The sequence below is a fragment of the Cervus canadensis genome, chromosome 16, assembly GCF_019320065.1.
Source record: "Cervus canadensis isolate Bull #8, Minnesota chromosome 16, ASM1932006v1, whole genome shotgun sequence".
NCBI lineage: Eukaryota > Metazoa > Chordata > Mammalia > Artiodactyla > Cervidae > Cervus > Cervus canadensis.
Genome location: NC_057401.1, coordinates 9,902,604 through 9,920,454, shown reverse-complemented (window position 1 = coordinate 9,920,454; position 17,851 = coordinate 9,902,604). Strand labels below are relative to the sequence as shown.

The following is a 17,851-nucleotide window of genomic DNA, read 5'->3' as shown; positions in this document are numbered from 1 at the left end:
ATTTGAATTCTGAAAGCTTTTCTTTGGAATATTTCTAGCTTGGCTTTATTTTTTGATAAATCATAATTTATGTATAGCTTTTTATTTTATATGTAGTTACTCTTTTTGCCACAGTGTATTCTTGGAAATTGTCCATGTGAATTAGGAAACAAGTTATATTTTTCTCATAGAAAAACTTTCCGGAAAATACTTTCCTGATCCAAAGATACAGCATTACATGTTATCATAGATGGACCCTTTATTAATGAATCCCAACTCAAAGGATTATTACCATCCTCAGAAAAACTTCCTGCATTTTCCTAAGATTTTATTGTCCTGTTGTGTGCTCCCTCTTAAAGCCCAGCTCTGAGAGAGAAATTGTATTAGTTATGTTTCTTGGAAATCATGCTGAATAAAAACCTCAAATCTCAGTGACTTATAAGAAATACCTTCTCTGTTGAATCCATGATTTGGCTGATTATCCTAGGACCCAGGCTGAGGGAGCAGTCACTATTTGAAACACATGCTCATGGCTTGTGAAAGTGAAGTCACTCAGTTGTGTCCGACTCTTTGCCACCCCGTGGACTGTAGCCCACCAGGCTCCTCCGTCCATGGGATTCTCCAGGCAAGAATACTGGAGTGGGTTGCCATTTCCTTCTCCAGGGGATCTTTCCAACCCAGGGATCAAACCCGCGTCTCCCACATTGCAGGCAGACGCTTTACCCTCTGAGCCACCAGGGAAGCCATGGCTGATGAGGCCAAGTCAAATTATACAAGCACATTCAGTTTGTACTTAGAGCAAGTGTACATTATATCCACCCAGGTTCATTGACCAAGCTCAACACTGGGGCAGGAAAAGTATATACCTCACAGCAGAAGTGCTAAGTTTCAGAGTAGGGGAAAGCAAATGGATATTTGCTGAAAAGAATACAGTCTACCACAGCCTGCTACTTTGGTCTTAAATATTAATTTCCCTTCTGCATGTAAAAGATGTGCCTTTCCCCAAAGATGGCAAGCTAACAATGTCACCCAGGCATACCAGTTTCAAAGAGTCTCCAGTTAAGTCCAGTTGGATTCTTCCTGATCTAGAGACCTGTGACCTGAAAAGACCAATGATATTGCTTCACACAATCAGCAAATAATGGTGACAAGGACTGGGGCAATTCTGAAACACTGCTTGGCAAATGAACAGAAGTGCCCCTTCTAAGGGGACAGGGAACACCTTTGGATTTGGCTCTTGTTCTGCTCTCTGGAAGCAGTTCTTTATCTGTGGTTCTTCACTCTGCCCTTTGGGAGGTTCTCCCTGTCCATTACTAACTTTGGCCATATCTGAAGAGGGCATCAGAGATTATGCCCATCTGAACAGTTTTCTCAATTGGGGAAACAAATATCATTTTACATCCCAAACAATCACAGTCTTTTATTTTATTTATTATTTTTTTCAGTGGGTTTAGTCATACATTGATATGAATCAGCCATGGATTTACACGTATTCCCCACAATCACAGTCTTTTAAAATCCAGGCTAGTGGTATCTTTGCTAATACATTTTTTCTCAAAAAATGGTGGGAGTGGTGGGAGTGATGGTTGTTTTGATTGGCTATTTCCTCATATCAAACTGATTTACCAGCTGCCTGGATTTATAAATAAAAGTTTTATTGGAACAAAGCCACACCCACAGGTTTACATATTATCTATGGCTGCCTTTCTACAATAGCATACGTTGGTCCCCTGCTTATGATGGTACAACTTAGGATTTTTCAACTCTATGATGGTGTAAAAGCTATATGCATTTGGTAGAGACCATACTTCAAACTGATCTTTTCCTGGGCTAACAATACTCTCTCATGATCTATAGTAATGCTGGGCAGTAGCAGCAAGCCACATCTGTCAGCCACACAGTCACAGAGGCAAACACCCATATACTTAAAACCATTCTGTTTTTCACTTTCAGTACAGTAGCCAGTAAGTTACATGACATATGCAATACTTTTTTATATTACAAAATAGGCTGTGTTAGCTGATTTTGCCCAACTGTAGGTTAATGTAAATGTTCTGAGCACATTTAAGATTAGGTATATTAAAGGCACTTTGACTTAGGATATTTTCAACTTAGGATGAGTTTATTGGGATGTAACCCCATCATAAGGAAGATGTGTAGTTGAACTGAACTGAGTACCTGCAACAGATTATATTCTCCTTCCCACCCCTCCACCCCCCACAAGTTCTTCTTAACATTCATTGTCAAAAAAAAGCAATTGCCCTGTAGAAAGCTCTCTTCTGACTTGTCTGATTGCTTCCTGGTAGTTTACATAGCTTGTTTCACCTGTTTTCCGGTAAACCAGAAGTTAGATCTAAGTGCTTTATTAAATGTAGTTTCAGATTTTTTTAAATAAAAAAACCCACAAGTTGTTCTGGGCACTTTGTACTGCATCACATCAGGAAGCTGTCATGCATACTGGGTTCTGCCTCACAGGAAAGTACAGCCAATGTCAGGAACAAGGTACACGGGACAAGAAAGGAGTCAAAGGCTCGGTAAGATAAGGATATTAAGAAGAGACAATAGATGAGGTAGAATTGGATGCTATGCTCCACAGGTCCATGAAAACAGCCAAACAATAGCATTCGGGGTATAGACTGTTGACTAAAGAAAAACGTACAGTGTAACAGCTGAGAGTTGGGTTTTAGTCAGTGTCTTATTGAGCACTAATAGACAGCCTCTCAGATAGCTCTGAGGAAATGCTCTGAAGAGGTAGGGAGGAAGAGGCCAGTATATGTGAGATTTTGGCTACAAAGTATGTGCAATCCAGCATATATCTTAGTAGAAGTTTACTTTTAGTTAAGGGGAATAGATACATCAGTTAATGATATTTTAGCGCTTTTCTAAGTATGGGAGGATGCAAGAATCCAGATTCATAAAACATTTCCTAAAGTATATCTAAGGGCCATTTTTGTTTGCCTGTTCTCCCAAAGCACTGAATGCTCCTGTTCTTTGTCCTGAATTCTTACCCAGTGTCCTAGAGGTTAGCAATCAATGACTTGACCCTTGTAGAACTGGAGGGTAGACAACACTCATTGTTTTATTAATACAAGACAAAACTCGTGGGACCTGGGACTTCCTGATGGCTTAGTGTGTAAGAATCCGCCTGCCAATGCAGGGGACACTGGGTCCACCCCTGATCGGAGAAGATTCCACATGCCACAGAGCAACTTAGCCCGTGCACCGCACCTCCTGAAGCCTGCATGCTCTGGAGCCCACGAGCCACAACTAACGAGCTTCTGTGCCACAATTACCAAAGCCCAAGTGCCCAGAGCCCGCCAGCTGCAGCTACTGAAACCTATGCACCTAGAGCCCGTGCCCTGCAGCAAGAGAAACCACCACACCGAGAAGCCCATACACCAGAGCTAGAGAGCAGCCCTCCTCTCGCCACGAGTAGAGAAAGGAAGCCTGCACGCACCAAGGAAGACCCAGTGCAGCCAAAAATAAATAAAGCAGTGTATACATGTCCCCCCACCCCCCAAAAAAAAAGCAATGGAATGGAATCAGTAATCAAATGGTAGGATGACAGGAGGGTGATTAAAATTCGAGCAGGAAAATAAGATAGAATTTGGGAATTGAGGCAGTTTGCTGTATCACGTTCAGCTCCTTTCATTATCTCCATCCTAGAGAGAACTAATCAAGAAGGGGCCTGGATGAGAGTTCTGTGGCGTATGAATGCCAACACTTAAAAAAAAAATTTCAAGTAGAAAAAAGTCAGAGCATTTTCCTGGTACTCCTCCCCAAACAAAATTCATACCAATATGACCAGTAACTTATACTGCACTTGACATTTTCTAATCTTATCATCAGGTATTCTGGGGAAACTTCTTGGAATTAGAGGACTTGGAAAGTTTATATTTTAGTAAAATCTAAGCCATGGGAATTCTTTGTCCATTTTCTTCATTTCTTTCTTAAATATAATCATAAAGGAAAATGAAAAATATTAGTAGAAAATTAGCAAAAAGTCTACCTGTGTCTCTCAAATAACTTTAGAATGAGAATCTAGCATTGTAGATTTTCACACAGAAAGCTGCTGTTTCCCTAAATGTAAATAAAGTATCTGTGTACTAGAAATCTAAGCTGCTGTTGCTTTTGAGCTTTCTTCCCCACCAGCTTTACTGAAGATATGGGTGGCAGACTATTTGTGACCTCATGGACTGTGGCCTGCCAGGCTCCTCTGACCAAGTGGTTCTCCAGGCAAGAATACTGGAGTGGGTTGCCATTTGTCACTGATAAATAAAATGTAAAATATTTAAAGTTTACAATGTGATGACTTGATCTATGTGTACACTGTTGAAGGATTCCCACAATCTAGTTAACATATCCAGCACCTCACATATTTACTTTTCCTTTTCTTGGTGAGAACACTTAAGTTCTATTCTCTTAGTAAATTTCAACCGTACAATGCAATGTCATCAACTATAGTCACCATTTTTTTTAATAGGAGTTTTATTTTTTTTCAATTAATTTAACTGGAGAAGAATTAAAATATTGTGATGGTTTTTGCCATACATCAACATGAATCAGCCACAGGTATACATGTGTGCCCCCTCCTGAACCTCCCTCCCACCTCCCTTCCCACCTGATCCCTCTGGGTTGTCAAAACCAGAGGCTTTGGGTGCCCTGCTTGACGAATTGAACTTGCACCGGTCATTTATTTCATGCCTGGTTATATGTATGTTTCAATGCTATTCTCAAATCATCCCACCCTCTCCTTCTCCCATTGAATCTGAAAGTCTGTTCTTTACATCTGTGTCTCCTTTGCTGCCCTGCATGTAGGGTCATCAGTACTGTCTTTCTAAATTTCATATATATGCATTAATATACAGTATTTGTCTTTCTCTTCCTGACTTACTTCACTCCATATAGTAGACTCCAGGCTAGACACCATTTTTGAACTTTAAGAACACATTAGTTTTTCTGGTTTCGGCAATGGTGACTTTAAAAAAATTTTAAGATACTTTATTTTTTAAAGCAGTTTTAGGTTCACAGCAAAATGGAGCAGAAAGTTCAGAGAGTTCCCATATACCTACTGCTCGGACACCCACCATTATATTGATACTATCATACAGAACAGTTTCGCTGTCCTAAAAATTCCCTGTGCTCTGCCTATTTGTCCCTCCCTCCCCCCAACCCCTGACCACCACTGTTATTTTTATTGTTTTCATAGTTTTGCCTTTTCCAGAATGTCATATAATTGGAGTCATTCAGTATGTAGTGGTTTTTTTTTTTTTTTGAGTACCATCTTTTACTCCCACTGTTGATGAAAATTCAATGAACTACTGAATAGTTAAGGGGTGCGGGGGTGGGGGGAAGGAATTTTATACAAACCAAACTGAAGATTATAATCCAGGAAGCAGATTCTCAGAAAGCTCTGAGGACTGTTCTGCCTGTTAGAAGTCAAAGGCATAGTCATTTTTGAGACAAAGGACTGTGTATCTAAATGACAAACCGATACTTCACATAAAGTCCACAAGGCATACTTAGTCCAGGTAAGCAGGAACAAATTGAGGGACAAGTCACTGTGACCCCTTACAGAGCTAGAAAAGAATCCTATTGTTTGAAGAAGTTACATTGCCAGCCTCAGAAGACAGAAAGAAAGGGATTTTTATGGTTGAGCAGGTGCTTCCAACTTTGAGGAGCTCTGGTTAATGTGTAATGGAGATGCACACTGCACATTAGGGAGGGAGGAGGCCCAAAGGGAACCACAGAGAGAATTTTGTTTAATTTTTCTTGTCCTGCCTTAAACTAAAATCTAAATGATATACATCAGTGCCTCTTTCCCTATAGCCTCCCCAGATCATATTGTCCAAACTATGGCTGTTGGCCAACTTGATGGATTAAAAATAGTGTTTCAGTGTAGTTTAAATTTTTCTTAGAATAAGGGAGGTTGAATGTCTTTTAATATTTTTAAGGGAAATTTGTTTTTTTTTTTAATTTGCCAGATCACGTGGTTTGCCCACCTAACCACTTTATCAGTCTGATTTTAGAATATGCTATGTGCTGCTAAAACAAGCTTTGAAAGCTTTAAAAACAACAACAACAAAAAAAAGATTCCTGGTCTCCTCCAGACATTCTGAATCAGAAGAGCCCATATTTAGGTTAAATAACTCTCCTAGATTTAAAAAACATTGACTTAGATCATCAAAACAAATTTGTTGCTCTAAATATTTACAATAATGTAAGGTGTTACATTACCTACAAAGTGGCTGCAACATATTGTACTGTGTATTAAATTTTTAACATTGTAAACACTAATATTTACCATAGAATTTAACATTAATACAACTTGGGGGAATGATGGATGGCTCATGTTTCAAAAAAAAAAACTAGAACTTCTGAGTTTTCTCAAACTCGGAAGCAGGCAGCAGTTTAATATCAGGAGTAATGATAGAGAAAGGAATCAGAAAACCAAATCACAAGGAATCAGAAAACCAAATCAAGCAATGTTAATAAGCAACGGGAATGAACACATTGTAAAACTACTTCAGTAAAAAAAAAAAAAATTAACAAATTTCTAAAAAGCAAAGGAATATGAGACCCATAGAACCTACAGAGTCAGAATTGGCCACCACTCTTTCTGAGTTTGCTTCTTACTCCCAAATTTTAACAAGATTGTTCATTTTAGATAGCCAAAAGAATTTATATTACTTATTTGGTTTCATATTACATTTTGGACTACGCTGAAACTAAAAACTGCCTATCCGGAGAAGAAATCGTCCTAGGTCACTCATAGGCTGATGAACAAAATAAATCCAACATCACAAATCTTCACCTGCAAAACGAAAACAACGGGAAACACGTGGGTCAGCTCCCCGTCGGGAAGAGAGGCGGGGCGGTGTCAGGCACAAGGGGGTGGGGCTAGCTCCACAGTGGAGGAGGGTCCCGAGCTCCCGCTCCTCCTCCGTGACGTCACAGGCAGGGCCCGCCCCCAGCCGCGCGGGACGCCTGTTATAATCGCGGCTCGCCAGCGCCCCGGAAGCTGCCCCTTCTCGGGGGTCATGATGGGCAGCAAGATGGCGTCTGCCAGCAGGGTCGTTCAGGTAAGGAGACTCGGTCGCCTTTCTGTGCCGTGGACGGTAGGGAAGGTGCTGACTGTAGCACCCGCGCTGGGGAGGAAAGGCGGTGGTGGAGGCTACGCGGTGACCGCGGCCCCGTGTAGGGCCAGCAGCTGCTTCCCCGGGTGTATGTGAGAATTGGACCTTGCGCTTGTTGGGACGGGCAGTGAAGCCTGGGACGGAGCTGACGATTCGAGCCAGGCCGAGGGAGTGCATCTCCGCAGGTAGGCACTTAGCTGTTGCAAAGTCCCTGGACTGCCCTCCACCGAGACCTCTTAGAGATCCTCTTAGCAGGCTGCAGGCTTGGCTGCCCTGGCAATATCCTGGCCAATCAGCGAGCGGTGTTGTCTAGGTTTGTCGCGAATCAGCCAATCGGAAGGAAGGCGGTAGAGAAGTGAAAGGAAGCGACCCTTCGCTCTGACCCAGTGTCCCTTCAAGGTCTTGGGAATGGCCAGAGAACTGGCCCCGCGGGCTGCGTCCTCGCCGGATACGCTCCTCCACCAACCAGAGTCTGGTTATAGGCCTGATGGGGGAGAATGGAAAAAATATATATTTAAGTTTTTCTGTAATGTTTTTTTCCTAGCTTAGATTGGCGCTAGAGGGACTTTATCAATCCACTCATCAGCTACTAACTCCTGACAGCTTTTGTTTTTGCTTCTTCAACTGTGGTCTTTAGCTTAAGTAGGAAAATTAAACTTGGTCTATAAAGGGCGATAACCTCCACTTTTGTGGTGGTTTTACTCGAGTTTTTTTCCAACTCAAATTGCATTATTGTACAATTAACTTTTAACTTTGATATGAGAAGTGCATTTCCCTTTTCACAAGTACATCTCTTGAAAGACTTTTTCTTAAGTTATTTCCCTCTGAAATAGAATCTTAGATCCCAGTCTTTGCTCCCATTGCAACAAATGATCCTCACTTATACATTCAGTGGGTTATTATTAAGCCTTAATTAAAGATTTTGTGAGGATAGGCAAACACCCAACAAAGGACCAGTATCCTTAATAGATAATTATATGTATCAATAATATATAGCCCAATTTTTTAAATGGGTAAAAAAAAACTTGATAATGCACAAAGCAAGATATTTGAATGAGCACTAAGCCAGTGAAAAGATGTTCAACATCATTACTTGCCAGGAAAATGCAAATTAAAACTAGGAAACCACCAAAATTATTAAAAAGACTGACACTGACAAGTGGTTATGAGAACACGAAGCACCTGAAACTCTCATCCATTGCTGGTGGGAATATAAAAAGGTACAGCCACTTTGGAAAACTGGTTTTTGGGCCTTTACTACTAGTTAGACATACCTACCCTATGTCCCAGCAGTCTTACTCATAGGTTTATACCTGGGAGAAATGAGTGCATATACCTATTTAAAAAACAAGATAAAAATGTTCATAGTTGCTTTATTCATAATAACACCTAAACCAGAAAATATCCAAATATCCATTAGCAATATAAAGTGTGGCAGACTTGTTAAAATGGAACAGCACACAGCAATAATAAAGAACTATTAATACATGCAACAAAAAAGATGCTGTGAGATACAGAATAAGGAATGGCCTGTTTACTTCTAACAGAGCTACAAAGACTTATATTCACATTCATAAAACAAAGCAGTACGTGCTGACAACATGTTAACGTTAGCAAAATGTGTTGGGTACTTCTGTGCCAGGCCTGTACTCAGGGCTGGGACCACAGGGCCAACAGGACGATACAGGGTGCCTCCACAGAGCTTAGAGCTTGTTGGTCAGTATCTTGAAGAGAGAGTAGTATTTCAGCAGACTGGCACAAACTGATAGGAATTCACAAAGCATGGTATCGCCATTAAGTAGAGGAATTTGGCTGGACGCACGGTATTTAAAAATAATTTTAGAAGAGTAAGTTATAAATGCCTGCTGAATGTCAAGCAATATATATTTGATTTGTTTGAGATGATGCAGTAGTAGAGAGGAGATAATCATGTAGGAAATCATTTAACTGTATAAGACACAGGGGGAGAAGGTAGGTAGTTGGGTTAAATCAGGGTTTGAGATTTACAGCAAGGCAGTTGAGAGTGCTAAGAGGTTGCTCAGTGGACTGTGGATGGGCTAGAGGAGAAAGGAAGTAAAGTCAAGATGGAACCACTTGACTGGGAGAAAAGGGAGAGATCAAGGAAACGAAGGGCTGCCTGAAACTGATAGTGGGAAATAACAAAGAAGAGAGTAAAAGGCTGTAGTTGAGTTTGGATTTTAGGTTAAGATTTTAGGGATGGTACAGCTCTGAACTCAGTAAAGAATTAAGAGTAAAAGAAAAGAACCTTTCAGGAATAGACACTAAACTGGAAAGAACACAAAGGTCAATGGGCAACTTAGAAGTTTTCCTAAAGGAAATAGTAGAGGAAAGGAGAAAAAGGATTAAAAAAACAAAACGCAGATAACTATTGAGGCCTGCGCAGGTCCTAACCTGTCCGTGGTTTGGAGTTGCTATCTGCCTCATAAAGCAAAGTAAGTAGAGGGGTGGTCTTCTGAGAAGGCAAGAGTTGTCTTCTCCTCTGAAAAAGCCCCTAACATAGTCGACTTTGGCATCTTCCAAGAATCGTAGGGCAGGGATTGAGGCAGCATGAGGCTGGGTTTTCAGTTGAGGGAGAAAGAGAAGACAGTATTTCACTTTTAACTTAGCCTGGGCTTCATGAATCGTAGAAGTGGATTCCTTTATAAAATAAGTTTCCCCCCAAAATCAAAGATAATGAAAAAAGATTAAAGGGATTCAGAGAATGTCATAGAAGTAGATAAAGACAAGATGATGCAACTTTTGTATAATAAGTCTCTGAAAAAGTGAAAGTAGAGTTGACCAATTCTCAATACCTATAATTTAATAGAACTTTATTAAAGTTCTATTTACAAAAAGATACAAAAAGAGACTTAAAGTTATACTTTGTAGTTGAGATATTTGACCTAGTATGTTGACTAATGGGTATATTCTAGTAAAATCATTGACTTTTTTTTTTTTTAAATCATCGACTTTTAAAGAAAAGAATTATTTGGTGATCCAAGCAACAAGACCAAGTACTTACTAAGTTATCAAAGTTTTCAACAATAATACTTCTTAAAGGAAAACATGTGGATAGTATATTTAAGGTAGTTAAGGAAAGAAAATGTAAATGTAAGCTTTATCTAGCTGCACTGACCTTCAAGTATAAAGGCCACAAACTCTTCTAAACCTTTAGTAACTCAGGGAGTACTGTGCCCCAAAGCTCTTTCTACTAGCTCTCCCAGGGAATGAGCATCAGACTACTAAGGAATACTCAGTTTTACTTGTAGCTGTTTTAACACAGGAACTGGATATAATCACTGAGTGTATTTAACTGTAGAATTAAGGCTAGATAATGCAGATAAGGGAGAAAGACTTGTTGGTAATATTTGCTCTGACAGTATCTATCTAATAAGACTTTTTAAATGAAGGAATAAGAGGAAGAATATACAGAAAGTAGAATAAACTTGTAATTGCCTCTGGTTATTAACTGAGCCCTGGTGGCTCAGAGGTTAAAGCGCCTGCCTGAAACGCAGTAGATCCGGGTTCGATCCCTGGGCCAGGAAGATTCCCTGGAGAAGGAAGTGGCAGCCCACTCCAGTACTCTTGCCTGGAAAATCCCATGGATGGAGGAGCCTGGTAGGCTACAGTCCATGGGGTTGCAAAGAGTCGGACACGACTGAGCAACTTCATTCATTCATTCATTAACTGGTAGTAAAAGATGGGGAGGGGTGGCAGAGAAGAGATTACCATTAATTACTTTCATTCTTTCTAGTGATAGTGAATCAATAGATAGTATCTCAGAAACAGGCAATTGAGAGTATTATCTAAAGGTAACAGCATAACATAAACATTATACAAAAGTACAGATCTAAATACCAAAAAACCAACAACCAACCAACCCCACAAATGAAAGCAAAGAAAAAGATCATAGGACAAACAATGTTAAATAATGATATGACAGAAAATATACCAAATTTATGAGTTACAAATGTAAGTGGTCTCACTCCCCTTTTAAAAGTATTCTCAGGTTGGCCAACAAATGAATGTTTAATGTTATATAAGAGGCACAGCTGAAACAAAGAGACTTAGAAAGGTACAAATAAAAGGATAGTCAACTGATCTATAAGGGCATATTACTATGCTTTTAAGTGTACAAAAACTATATTGAGCTGGATTCTTTCTCTCTGGTATATGTACACATGTTTAAGTGTGTGTATACATATTCACATGCCTGTACAGTTAACCCTGACTGACGAGTGGTCTGTTCACTCATTTGTCTAATGTTTGCTGAGCATTTACTGGGTACTGGGTACTGTTGCAGAAGTACTTCATTTTCCATCTCTGCCCTTCCGGGAGCTTTGCTGTCCTGTAATCACTGGCTCATTTATCTGTCCTCTACACAGTATCCTTAAGATGTTCAGGTTGCTGTGGAAACATAGGAGTCCGTTTTAAATCGGATTTAGGGATGGGGAATCTTCTTAAGAGAAGAGTGACAGTTGAGCTCTTTTACAAGATAGTCTGGTAAAAGCAAAGACATGGAAGTAGGGTGGAACCAGGCAGAGGTTTCCTGGCAGAGCACATGAGCTCTCAGTTGAAGGAGGGTGGAAATGGTATGATGAGTTAGGGAAAGAAAAAGTACTTCAGAGTACCTGGAGTGAGTGGTACCATGGTGGGGAATGAGACTGGAGAGGTAGGGAGAGGCCAGATCCTGATGGACCTGTAGGTGCCAAATGCCAGTTTGAAGTTTATCCGGAAAAACATCAGCCTGGAAGATGGATAGAACACTCTTTCAAGAAGCCTGGCTATGAAAAGAAACAGTTACTAGACAGAGTGAGAAGTTATTTTTAGGGTTCTGTTTATTAGTCTCAGCATTTTATATATATTCAGATGATTTCATACTGAAAGTTCTGCTTAAGTTCCTCTGTAGGATTATCTGGAATTTTAGTGATAAAAAATTAATACTCTTCAAATATCTTATTAAAAAGTTATCTAAATACATGTATTCCTATGGGTGTAGGAAAAAGAATAAAGTCAAGAGTTATCAGATGTTTAAATCTATTTTATGTGTGTTTTGAGCTTATAGATGATGTTTTTTTCTTTGTGCTTTTCTGTGTTTTTACCAGTTTTTTGTACACAGAACATGTGTTACCTTTGTTGTCAGAAAAAGTTTGATTACCTAATTTTCAGTATGCTTTTTATCCTAAACAACTAACTATTAAAACATAGTACAGAAACAATAGTCAGTACAAGTCAAGGAAACTTCCAGTTCTTACCAGTCAGCAGTGAGTTAGAAGTCATGCAACGTGAAATCCATGTCACCTTATAGGGTTGTTTTGAGGTCAGTTGGCAGTACAGTACAACGTTTTGTGATGTGTAAAGCACAAATTTATTATGAACATCAAATAAGATAAACGATAGCTCGTAGCCTGGCTGTCCCTGTTGGGGAAGGCACAGTTATTCCTTTCTCTGTGGCTGCCCTGGGTCTTCGTTGCAGGGCAGGCTTTCTCTAGTTGCGGCGAGCAGGGCTGCTCTTCCTTATGGTCGTGGGCTTCTCATTGCTGCGGCGTCTCTGTTGTGGACCGTAGGCTCTAGGCACATGGGCTTCAGTCGTTGCAGCTGACGGGCTCTAGAGCACAGGCTTAGTAGTTCTGGCACTTAGGCTTAGTCGCTCTGCGTCGTGTGGAAATTGCCTGGACCAGAGAGCAAGCTGTGTCCCCTGCATTGGCAGGTGGATTCTCATCCATTGTGCCACCAGGGAAATGCAAGAGTAAAATTTAACAGTAATTTTTTTAATAGAAAATTTAAAGTTGCTGTCAACTACTAAGTTATTTTAACAAAGGTGTCTGCTTGTGGGATTCAGTAGATTATTTCTTATGTAGTTAATGAGGTTCTCTTAGTACTTCATTTCTTTCTCATGCTTTTTTTTTTTTTTCTTTTAGGTAGTCAAGCCACATACTCCATTAATAAGGTTCCCTGACAGAAGAGACAATCCTAAACCAAATGGTAAGCTGCAGTTTATTTAGACTAAAAAAATATGTACAATCAGATCTATACATGAATATTTTATTATAGACTTTCATTTTAAAATCAGGTTGACAATTGTAGCATAGGTCACAGTGGTATGTTAGGTTTTTAATGATACTGAGTTAATATATGGGAATTTTTGTTCTACCTTTTCTTCTGTCCTTCATAAGAATCTCCCATGTTTATATATGCAGAGATTATGATGAATAACCACCATTCCTATATCTTTCTCCCAGCTAACCTTCTCTTTTTCGTTCACTCATATATCTGTTCATTCAATCAGTAAATATTTCTTGGATTGCCTTAGAACTTAGTAGTCATTACCCATTAAAGTAATTGAAGATTCTGAACAAGTTCTGTTTTTCTTTTACTCGTCTGTTTTTCTTTTACTTGTCTGTCACTGTCTTTATTATAAGATACTCAACCTTTAATTCAGGGAGAATTTTAACAAATTTTATATGGATATTTTTAACTTACTGTAACTCTTGAAGAATATAGGTGACAAACAAGTCTGGAAAAAAACAAATCTCATTTCCATCTACCAGCTTTTTTATTCTCCATTGTATGATACTACCTGTAATCTCTACCATAGGGCAAAACTTAAGTAATGTCAGTTATCCACATGGATTGAACTCCACCATCTAAAAATTTCATTATTTTATGAACTTACTCAATTTAGTAGTTCACTCACTTAAAACTACCTCATTTGCTTTAAAACAAACTTATGAAACTATATAGCTACCCAACCAAGTTACTCTATAAGACTTACCTCTTGGAATTGTAATACTTATCATTTTAAGAGTAACTTGATTATTCAATAATAAAATAGTATTTTAAGACCCTGAACAATCCTTCTAAGTTGTTGGTTTTTTTAAATTTCAGTATCAGAAGTTCTACGATCAGCAGGACTACCATCTCATACTTCCTCAATTTCGCAGCATTCTAAGGGAGGTAAATCGCCAGACTGGCTGATGCATCAGGGTCCACCAGACACTGCAGAGATAATAAAAACTTTACCTCAGAAATACAGAAGGAAACTTGTGTCTCAAGAAGAAATTGAATTTATCCAAGTATGTTATTGCTCTTTATCACAATGCTGTTGAAGACACCTTAACATTATTAGCTTTGGAGTTTCAGATGCTGATTTACATGTTCTTCCAATTGTCTTGTCAAGGTGTGTCCATACCTAAGACAGGGATGGTCAGGTAGGCCAGGACTATGAGAAATAAATGATGTTTGAGCCCTCAATAAATGTGCTTGAAAGAATAATTTTATTTAAATATTTAGTTATTTTAAATTCTTTATTTGGCTGCATCTGTTTGGTTTTTTTGTTATTGTTTTAATTGTAGGCATTCTGGATCTTTGATCATTGAGGCATGTGAGCTCTTTAGTTCCAGCATGCAAACTCTTAAATTGTGGCATGTGGGATCTAGTTCCTGACCAGGGTCCTCATTAATTTTTTTATAGTGTAAAGGACCAAGGAATTTGAGGACCATTGACCTAGGTCAAACTTCAGTCCCTTTCAGATCTGAAATTCTTTATAATATTGATATGAGATATGAGAGCCCAAAAGCTATGAAAAATCTGAAATTTGTTTTAAGACCTAAAGATCATTGCTTTAAACTGTCTCAGATTTGTATAGTTCCCATGAAAAATTTCTTTGTAAATGAAACACCTAATCTTATTGCTTTATTTCTTCCTTTTCAGCGTGGAGGTCCGGAATAATCACTGACAATGAGGCTGCAATGAGAAGAGACAATGAGACTCTTCTTTTAGAAGAGTCTTTCTAAAGAAGGACTTCCAGAATGACAAATGAAAAATTGTATATTAAACAACTTTAATAAATATTCTGTAAAAAGAAAAAAAAAGATGAAGTATAGAAAATTTAGATGGACACTTATATCTCCTAATTTATGTATCTTGGTCAGCTTCTCTAGAAGCTTACCTGATTGTTTATATACTTTATACCTTAATTAAAGTATACATTTTAAAATGTTAGCCTATTAATTTACTTTTGATTATCAAGCATAACAGTGTTGAACTATTGAAAGCACACAATGTCTAGTGAACCATCAAAGGCTTCTAGTAATTTCACTTTTCTTTCAGTTTCCGTTTAAACAATATATTTGGCAGAATTGCAGCTTTCTGGAAGTAATTTTCCTAAACTTGAATGAGGATCCATGAAATAATAACTCCATTATTTGTTCTTACTTCTCACGGTTTTTGCATTCACAAAGTTACTGGAGCATAACTGGCTTATTAACAAGCATATCCTACTCTAAATGATAAAAATATACCCATGGTAAAACAGTTGACTTTGTGGTATTAAGACTAGGGAGTTAACACATAATATTATATGTAACCTGTATTCAGAAAATGCCAGAGTATAAAATGGAAAATGAGATCAAAATGAATATAGCATAGGAATAACATTTGACCAGAAATTGTAATTTATTATGTTTTCAGGGGGGTTAAAAAAGTCTTGTTCTTTGGCTTATCTCTTTGTTTTGATTGTGATCATGTATACAAATCCTGATAATCATAACTTTCTCAAATTTAATTGTCTGAAAGTCTCATAAAATCAACCTATTTACCTTAAGGCAATTAATAGAATTTTGATAGGGTCTTCCTGTACCAAGGGTATGTATAATCGTGAAAGTAAAGCCTCACGAAGTGAAATAAATTCTCTTCCATACCTTTAATGATTTCTAGAATATGTTTTAAAGAAGTCATCCCTAGTAGGGTAATTCATGAGTAATAGAGTAGAATTGTTGAGTAAATTTTTGTGTTTGCCCAGTTACATATGGATTAATCTTTATACTTATTTTGTTTTTTCTGCTGTTTCAGAGTTGATCTGCTTTTTGTGTAAATTCTATATTGTGGCCTATTATAAATGTTGCCCAACTCAAATGTAAGATAGCAATTTGGTGCTAGCAATAAGCTACTCTGGTAATGCATGAGAAATACATGACTCAGGATTTCTTTTTTATTATTTAAAAAAATGTATTGGAAAAATTTCTTAAAAACCAGTACTATTCTCTTTTGTCTCCTTAGCTTTCTTATTTCAGTCAAAAGAAGCTCATGGCAAGTTTTTTCTTCTTTCAGAAACAGAGTAGGTTCAAGAGATGAAGAGTGGCTCAAATAATACTGTGGGCCAGCAGTTAGAAACCCCCATACTGGAACTGAGGGCCACCTTTACTGCAGCTGCTGCCATGAAAGTTCCAATGAAAAAATATATCACTTTTATATAATTCATGACTAGAGGCACGACAAAAGAATGTTAGTGGGAAGTGCTGTCATAGGATGAGCTCCCAAAGAGGATAGTGTCATAGAAGGAATTTGGGTTTAGCGTTAATAGCTTGTATATTCATTTAGGAGTTAAACACTTAAGTATCCGTAACCATTAGCGAATTGCTTAGTTTGTCCAACTTCCAGTTTTTTTTCCAGTACTTTACAGTTTGGTAAGCAGGATCAAATTAGAGTATTGACTGTTGCTGTTGTTGTTCAGTCCCTTAGTTATGTCTGACTCTGTGACCTCATGAAATGTAGCATGCCAGGCTCCTCTGTCCTCCACTATCTCCCAGAGTTTGCTCAAGTTCATGTCCATTGAGTTGGTGATGCTAACACCTTCTGTTACCCCTTTCTCCTTTTGCCTTCAATCTTTCCCAGCATCACAGTCTCTTCCAATGAGTTGGTTCTTCACATGAGGTGGCCATAGTATTGGAGCTTCAGCTTCAGCAGCAGTCCTTCCAATGGATATTCAGGGTTGATTTTCTTTTGGATTGACTTGTTTGATCTCCTTGCTGTCCAAGGAACACTCAGGTCTTCTCGAGCATCACAATTCAAAAGCATCAATTCTTCAGTGCTTATCCTTCTTTATGGTCCAACTCTCACATCCATATATGACTACTGGAAAAACCACAGCTTTGACTATACAGACCTTTGTTGGCAGAGTGATGTCTCTGCTTTTTAATACTCTGTCTAGGTGTGTCATAACTTTTCTTCCAATGAGCAAGCATCTTTTAATTTCATGGCTGCAGTCACCATTCCCAGTGATTTTGGAGTCCAAGAAAATAAAATCTGTCACTGCTTCTACTTTTCCCCCTTTTATTTGCCATGAAGTGATGGGACCAAATGCCATCATCTTTGTTTTTTGAATGTTGAGTTTTAAGCCAGCTTTTTCACTCTCCTCTTTCACTTTCATCAAGAGGCTCTTTAGTTCTTCTTTGCTTCCGGCCATAAGGGTGGTGTCATCTGCATATCTGAGGTTATTGATATTTCTTGATTCCAGCTTGTGCTTCATCCAGTCCAGCGTTTTGCATGATGTACTCTGCATGTAAGTTAAATAAGCAGGGTGACAATATACAGCCTTGACATACTCCTTTCCCAATTTGGAACCAGTCCGTTTTTCCATGTCCAATTCTAACTGTTGCTTCGTGACCTGGACACAGATTTCTCAGGAGGCAGGTAAGGTGGGTGGTCTGGTATTTCCATCTCTTTAAGAATGTTAAATTCTTAAAACATTAAATGCTCCAGCTCAAAACCTTAGAATTATCCTTCTCTTTTCCATAACCCATGTTAAATGTCAGCAAATCTATTGTCTAGAAGCTAAACTGGTACTCTCAATACAAGCATCTGGATCACTCCAAAAATTCTTTAACTAGCCTTCTTGCTGCTTCTTGCCCCTCTAAATTTATAGTGTAATCTCTCACAACAAAGGGAGACTTTTA

At 38.6% G+C, this 17,851-nt stretch overlaps 1 protein-coding gene across 1 annotated transcript; it reads left to right on the top strand.

Moving 5' to 3' along the window:
• Positions 1-6,929: 6,929 nt before the first annotated feature.
• On the top strand, positions 6,930-15,119 carry MRPS36 (mitochondrial ribosomal protein S36). The gene is made up of 4 exons (XM_043489011.1): positions 6,930-7,061; positions 13,037-13,100; positions 14,004-14,191; positions 14,829-15,119. The coding sequence occupies exons 1-4, from the start codon at positions 7,020-7,022 to the stop codon at positions 14,844-14,846; spliced, it is 312 nt and encodes a 103-aa protein (XP_043344946.1). The 5' UTR covers positions 6,930-7,019; the 3' UTR covers positions 14,847-15,119.
• The last annotated feature ends 2,732 nt before the right edge of the window (positions 15,120-17,851 follow it).